General features: G+C 40.3%; 1 protein-coding gene across 1 annotated transcript; it reads left to right on the top strand.

Moving 5' to 3' along the window:
* Nucleotides 1-253: 253 nt before the first annotated feature.
* On the top strand, nucleotides 254-2,702 carry LOC105383353 (pupal cuticle protein 36a). Its single transcript, XM_038106443.2, has 3 exons — nucleotides 254-864; nucleotides 1,323-1,453; nucleotides 1,944-2,702. The coding sequence occupies exons 1-3, from the start codon at nucleotides 254-256 to the stop codon at nucleotides 2,618-2,620; spliced, it is 1,419 nt and encodes a 472-aa protein (XP_037962371.2). The 3' UTR covers nucleotides 2,621-2,702.
* The last annotated feature ends 4,544 nt before the right edge of the window (nucleotides 2,703-7,246 follow it).

Here is a 7,246-nt window from a genome sequence, read left to right on the forward strand (position 1 = left end):
CACTTTGAGTATAAATATGCAAGGGAATCACTAATTGCTATCAGTCATCCGCTGACCACCGTGTGTGTAGTAGCTTAGGAAACCAACGAAAACAGATTTTCAAAATGAAATTGGTAGGTTTTGGTGCTAAACTTGTTTAGTAATTGCGTTGTGAGCGTGCCTAATAAAGTTTTATAACAGTGGCTAGACATACATTGAGAAGTACCTACCAGTTCTCTAATGAAATTAAGTTGTGCTTTTCAATTGTTTTCAGATGATAGTGCTTGCAGTGGTAGGGTTGTCTAGCTGCGCTAAGCTAGACAAGACCTACCTGCCTCCAAACGCTCAGACCTCCGGTGGTTCTGACAACTTCCTGCAAACTCCGAACTTCTCTGGACCTTCTGCCTACCAAGGGGCAGCTGATAACAACAACTATGCTCAACAAGGAAATGGCTTCAGCCAAAACAGTTTCGCCCCAAGACCCAACGGAGCTCCTACCAACGAGTATTCTGGAAACGGGAATGGATTTTCCGCCAGTCCTAACAGCTTCGCTGCTGCTGGAAACAACTTCGGCCAGGATGGAAACGAATACGCCTCAGTAGACAACAGCAACTATGCGCAAAACGGAAACGGTTTTGGTCAGAATGCTTTCAACGCTGATGCCTCAGGATTCGCCCCCTCAAGGCCAGAGCGCCCCAGGGCAGCCCTGGACAGAAACGCCGCGATCCTCCGTCAAGACATGCAGAATGATGGTGACAACTTTGCATACTCTTTCGAGACTGACAATGGGATTTATGCTGAAGAGAGCGGGGTCGCTACGAACGGAGTGCAGGCTCAGGGCGCTTACTCGTACACCGGCGATGATGGCCAGGTCTACAGCATCAGGTAACTATCACACCATAATTGTCATGTCGCCAGAGCCTATATGTAGGCTTGCTAAAAAGAGCTTGTTTAAAATTACCTATACTATACACTCATAAAATTTTGATTTACTTACTTAGTTATGAATTTATTTTTTTATTCATGAGTGCAGTATTTGGTTCTTAATTTTCATATCAACCAGCACTTATTTTTTTACAGTTTCATTCTTATATTTAAAACAAAAGAAATAGATATTCATTTGTGTTACTTTACAAAATTATAAAGATCAAACCCACCCCCACCTTTTAAAACATCCCTAAATAGAATTTTGCAACTACATACCTACCTTATTTGTGTCTTTTTCAAAGGTTATCTGGAAGAGATCGCTATAAACGATAAGACCGCCTCTTGTATCCTAATGAAGTCGCTTGAATGAGTCTTGGATAGATGATAGTTACATAATCACTACCTGAAAATTTCAGATACACAGCCGATGAGAACGGCTTCGTGGCTCAGGGCGAGCACCTGCCGACCGCGCCGCCGGTGCCCGAGGAGATCCTGAAGGCTCTCGAGCAGAACGCACGCGACGAGGCCGCCGGCATCTTCGATGACGGTTAGCATACTGTGCAGCGATCACAGGATTCGATACTATTTTCAAATCTACACAAACATATGGAAAAACCTAATGTCACTTTTGGAACTGACAAATTTGCCTTACATTTTGACAGTGACAGTTGACGATACTTTTCTTTTTCTATATGTTTGTGTAGTTTCGAAAATTGTATCGAATCCTGTGATTGGCGCTCTGTTATGAATACACTCACGAGCAATGAATAAGTTCCAGTGACTATAGCACACAATCACTCCTCTCTCTTATTATTTATGTCATTCCTCCACCCAAAGGTTGCCTGGAAGACATTACCGCTTTTTTAGCGGTAAGGCCTCCTATTGAGTAAAGTACATTTTAATTGTTATTCGTGTTCTGGTAAATTAATAAAGTAGAATTAAGTAAAGCACAAAAGATAGATTTCAGTTTGACTTAGAAGATTTCAGGTATTTACTGATAAATTTCGCTTATCTAATATTAATAATTTATGTTTCAGGCTCTTACCAGGAAGGTAAATACGCTAACAGCGAAGACACCAACCAACAATTCAACAACAATGGAAACGGAAACAATGGCAAACTTAACTACGAAAACGGAAACGAAAACTTCGGAAACGGAAACAACAACTTAGCTAATGGAAACCAGAACTACGGCAACGGGAACTTCGCTCCTAGTGGAAACCAAAACATAGCTGGAAACTACAACTCTGACAGTGATGACACCGTTGTGACGAACTCAGCTACTGCTTACTTACCTCCGCTTGAACGCCAAACGGCACAAGTACGAAACCAACAGCCATCGTTTGCCAACCAGCAGCCATCTTTTGCCAGGCAACAGCCATCTTCAGCCAACCAGCAGTCATCGTTCGCCAACCAACAACCATCATTCGCCAACCAACAGCCTTCGTTCGCCAATCAGCAGCCATCCTTCGCCAACCAACAGCCATCCTTTGCCAACCAGCAGCCATCGTTCGCCAACCAGCAGCCATCGTTCGCCAACCAGAAATCAGCTGTAAATGGAGTCACTAATGCCTACCTACCGCCCAGGGACCAGCCAAGAGGCGCTGCCAGATTCTCCGCCCAAGGAACCCAGCAGAGACCAACTAACTTTGGTCAGCGAATGAACGGACCTAGAAGACCGTCGTTCAACGCAAGAGACGGCTACCAATATTGAGTGAATACTGAAATGATGTTGTAAATACTGAATGGCTTGAATGATGTTTTGTAAATAAAAAGTCAATTTATTTAATCTTTATACCTACATATTAGTTTCTTTTTATTTATTTGTAGATCTTTATACGACTCAAAACAATTACCTAGTTAAATTAAAAATTTATAAGACCCCTCAAAATGCTCTGGGGCTAAAAACCTGACTCCTTCTAAGCGTGGTCCAATTTATTTGCCCTAGCTGCTGCTGCTGAACCTATGTATAGTAAAACATACAGCGAAAAGCGGGTGGCTCGCTTCATCTCTCACTATGACTACCCCTTCGGGGATTATAACTAGTCGTGAGCATTGTAAATTCTGTATGTACAATTGTACACAACACTGTATAAATATAAAAAAATACGAAATTAGGTAACAACTTGCAAACATCTCAAAAACGAATTACCTAAAATTCAAATTTTGAAACTTATGGTCGCTCGTATATTGTTTTTAAGAAATTCAAGTTTTAGATCAATGATATCAACCTTACAATTCTTATTTCAACAAGTGCCATAAATGTGCACTTACATAAGCTTGAACACCAGTCAACCTACAGGAATTCAAAATATGCTGTGCTACCACATAAAACTTTAAACACCGTTTAATTAAAAATAAATAAATAAATAAATAAATATATGGGGACATCTCACACACGGCCATCCGACCCCAAGCTAGGCAGAACCTGTGTTATGGGTGTCGGACAGCTGATATATCTATACAAATACATAGATAGATAGATACTAAATATAAATATCAACACCCAAGACCCGAGTACAAATATCTGTCTTTAAACAAATATCTGCCCCAGCCGGGAATCGAACCCGGGACTTTCGGCTCAGTAGTCAGGGTCACTAACCACTACGCCATTCGGTCGTCTTGTTTAAATCAAAATTTGACAGATTTTGTGGGCGTTTGACAGCGCTAAACACCTGTTAAATACTGTCTAAGTTTTTGTGGTAAGGCACATGATGTTTGACGAAACAATGTTGACCACAAAATGGGTACAATAGGTTCGACCGACGCTTTTATGTCCTACATACACACGTTATGATCACGGTTCATTCATAATACGTGCATTTAAGGAGAAGCCATATATTTTAACATACGACCTAATAGGTAGATGAGGTGAACACTGATGGGTTCTAAAGAAGTTAATATTTTGTGATCTTCGTAGTTATAATGTACTATCGGGGAAATCCATGCTGGCCCGATTTCAAAACAAAACAATATCGCTTAGCACCCCGTCCTAACAGCCCCGCCCCTTCCATACGTGTGAACCAATGGCGTGTAAGGAACAGGTGTATAGAGTCATGCATAATAGAGCCATGCTGTTACGCACAGGACCTCGTAATAATCATTTTGTAGGTATATATTTCTTATTTTTCACTGTCAAAATAGTGTTTTTTTTGGTTTTGTCTTTGTTAACTCATTAGTCATTGGTCGAGCGCGTTTATGCGTGGGTGCGGCAGGTAGCAGGCTGCAAGTGGTTCTAACATCTAAGGTAGGCCACCGGCCGATCCCCCGATAGTACCTATATACATTATAACTAACTCTTGAAAGGCGATAAAAATGTATTGCGTGTGTCTTATGTTTCCAACATTTAAAAAATCATAACTTCTCTTCAGAGGCGTTTTTCCAAAAAGTAAAAGTAGGTTCTCATAATTAGGTATTATCAGCTAGGTAATGCCTATTTTGAGAAGCTAGAAACAATAATAATTATAATGCCTACAATTTAGAAGTTAACTAGAAAAAATGCCAAAAAAGGCTTTTTCGGCCAAATCTAAAATAAATTCTACATTCTGGGTACCTACTTAGTTTTTAATGCTAGGTTCTAAAAAAAGGCGTTATCTTGATAAACATTTATGTATTTTTATTTTTTGCAAAACGATTTTGAAGAGAAGTTATGATTTTTTAAATGTTGAGTACGCAGGACAGGCGCAATAGATTGCCGTTCAAGAATTGGGATATGGGTAATAGCATCGAAAAACGTGATCCAAAGACCTACATTTTCTTGCGTAGTATATAGTATACCCCTTAACAGTCGCCACGGAGTTCAGAGATCATACTACGACTAATTGCCTGAGGCATCACAAATTCACAACATACGACATATTGATTATTTTGTTCATGATACCCATATGACACTACACCATGCAATCGTGTATGATGCGACCTTTTTACCTAATTGCTCTTTAAGGTTTAATTTTATGAATTGTTTTAGTAGATAATATTAAATAAAGTTATAAATCATATGATTTTACAGAAATAAAGCTTATGATAATACGATAAAGATGCATACGTCTAGAGAAATATGAACCACCGCTATAAATAATATAATTATTATAGGTACGCGTACACCTACATGTGTGCGCATCATAATAACGTTAATATCTGACTGGCTTATCATTTAACCCCAATGACAAATGTACTTTGATAGCTAAGAAATTAATAATAAGAGTTGCTATTACATATAACTAGTAAACAAGTACCTATAACATAGGTGTCCTCCGACCCGCACTAAGCCAGCGTGGTGGACTAGGCCTAAAACCTTCCTTCGTTGGAAGGAGACCCGTTCCCCAGCAGTGGGGACGTGCTGGGTCGTGATGAAATTAGCAGAGGGAATTCAAATAATATCTACTTACCAATAATACCTCTATATCTCTGGGTTACTCGGCTGTATACAGGCCTCGGGGACTCTTACTGTTTTGGCCTCAATCAAGTCTTCTAATGGGGATTAATTAAACGTTTGTGTTAATGATTTGTCTTAATGAAGACATTTGAACAACGTACGAATCTTCTTCTTCGAAAATTATAGTTTTCAAAATGTCAAGGCTAGACAATATCATGACCAAACATAACAATAAAATTATGAAATCGTACGTAAAAATACTCTTAATAACTTGTTTAGGCGTTGACAGCCACAATTAGGGCTCTGTCACGATGATCCGTCCGTCTGTCTGTCACGTCCACGATCACCCAATAGTCATCAGAGGTTAATTTCGAAGATGGTATAAATAAAAAATACAGTTTGGACCTGGCACACATCTCAAGTGAATCCTATTGTGGACACATCTGCCGAGATGAAGATCTTTCTGGTCAGTTTGTAGTGCAGTGAAGTGTTAGAAGTGAGTGAAAAATAGTGAGTGAAGGAATTTAAAAACCATTATTTTTATTTCAGTTCCTGTGTGCGGGTCTAGCCCTTGGAGGGTGTGATAAGTTAGACCGGACGTACCTTCCGCCGCCCGGGTCTAAGTTTTCTGGAGGCAGTCCCGGCGCTATACTTGGCCCTTTGGACTCTCCGAAACATTCTACATTTCCTACGTCTGGAACAACAGGATTTATTGAGCAAGGCCTAAACAACCAACCTGGATATAGCCAAGGACCCTTACAAGCCCAAACTACCTCTACACCTGGATATGGCTTTACAAGGCAGGACATTGCTCAAAGTCCAGGGCAATTCGGAGGGGCTAATAATCGGTTTCCACCAGGATCTCAAGCACCTAGTCTTCCACAAGCCCCGTTTAATCCTTCGGTGCAAAATGGGATTAGAAATTATCAAAATCAGTTTAACCTACCATCAACCACGACTTCTTATGCTTTCTCCCAAACGACTACTTACCCACCTAGCGAGGGTGATTTTGAAACTTCAACAGGTCCTACTGATTTTCCAGGTCAAGAATTGGCTTTCGGACCGATCCCTTCTCAGAATCCTTCCAATATTTATCAGAATAATGGTTTTGCTGATGAGAGTCCCATTCAAGAGGTACCCATTTTACAGAAGTTACCTAGTGGCACTCCTATTAATCGTCCTGAATTCATGCAAAGACCACAAAATAATATCGTTGTGAATCCTGACCAATCCAATTTAAGGGATCCTCAAGTTGATAGAAATCAGGGTACTTTACAAAGTGGTTCTCAATATTCGGGATTTCCCAATTTATCTCCAGGCTATGTTCAAGGAAATACTCCTATTGACAAACCAACAACTTATGAGCCTTCCTTAATTTCTCCCAATTTACCGAAAACTCCAGGCGGTACTATTTCTGGTTCGCAGGATCAATATGGCAACTTTGTCCCTTCGCCTGTATCACAGAATGTACAAGGGCAGTCTGAAAATCCATTACAAGGATATAGACAAAACGATCAAGTTCCTATCTTGGCTAACAACGGGAACCCGTTTGCCCCTACTCAGTTTTCTTCCTCAACCAATCCCTCTTTTTCAAATACTGATCAAAAACTAAACCTACCTAACCCCTCATCTTCTGCCCAATCTTCTGTTTCTTCATACAACCCGAAAACCCAAGGGACATTATCACCAAATGAAAACTTTAGGACTCAGGGTTCTTTTAATACTCCTAACACTGACGATAAGAGGTTTAATGACATACCTGGTCGCCCTACCAGCTTGACTTCATCGAATGTTTCTTCTAACACCACATCCTCTTATAAACCTACTCTACCGAGCTACAATGGTGACCAAAAAGAGCTGAAGGGAACATCAGAAAATAGACCAGAACGTGTCCAAGCAGAAGCAGATAGAAATGCCGTCATATTAAATTATGACGCCTCAATAACACCAGACGGAGATTTTTCA

Source organism: Plutella xylostella, chromosome 19 (genome assembly GCF_932276165.1).
Source record: "Plutella xylostella chromosome 19, ilPluXylo3.1, whole genome shotgun sequence".
Classification (NCBI taxonomy): domain Eukaryota; kingdom Metazoa; phylum Arthropoda; class Insecta; order Lepidoptera; family Plutellidae; genus Plutella; species Plutella xylostella.

Coding starts and splice junctions, on each gene's coding strand:
- LOC105383353 (XM_038106443.2), top strand. CDS start 254: ATGATAGTGCTTGCAGTGGTAGGGTTGTCTAGCTGCGCTAAGCTAGAC. Junction 865..1,322: donor GGCCAGGTCTACAGCATCAG/GTAACTATCACA, acceptor TGAAAATTTCAG/ATACACAGCCGATGAGAACG. Junction 1,454..1,943: donor CGCCGGCATCTTCGATGACG/GTTAGCATACTG, acceptor TTTATGTTTCAG/GCTCTTACCAGGAAGGTAAA.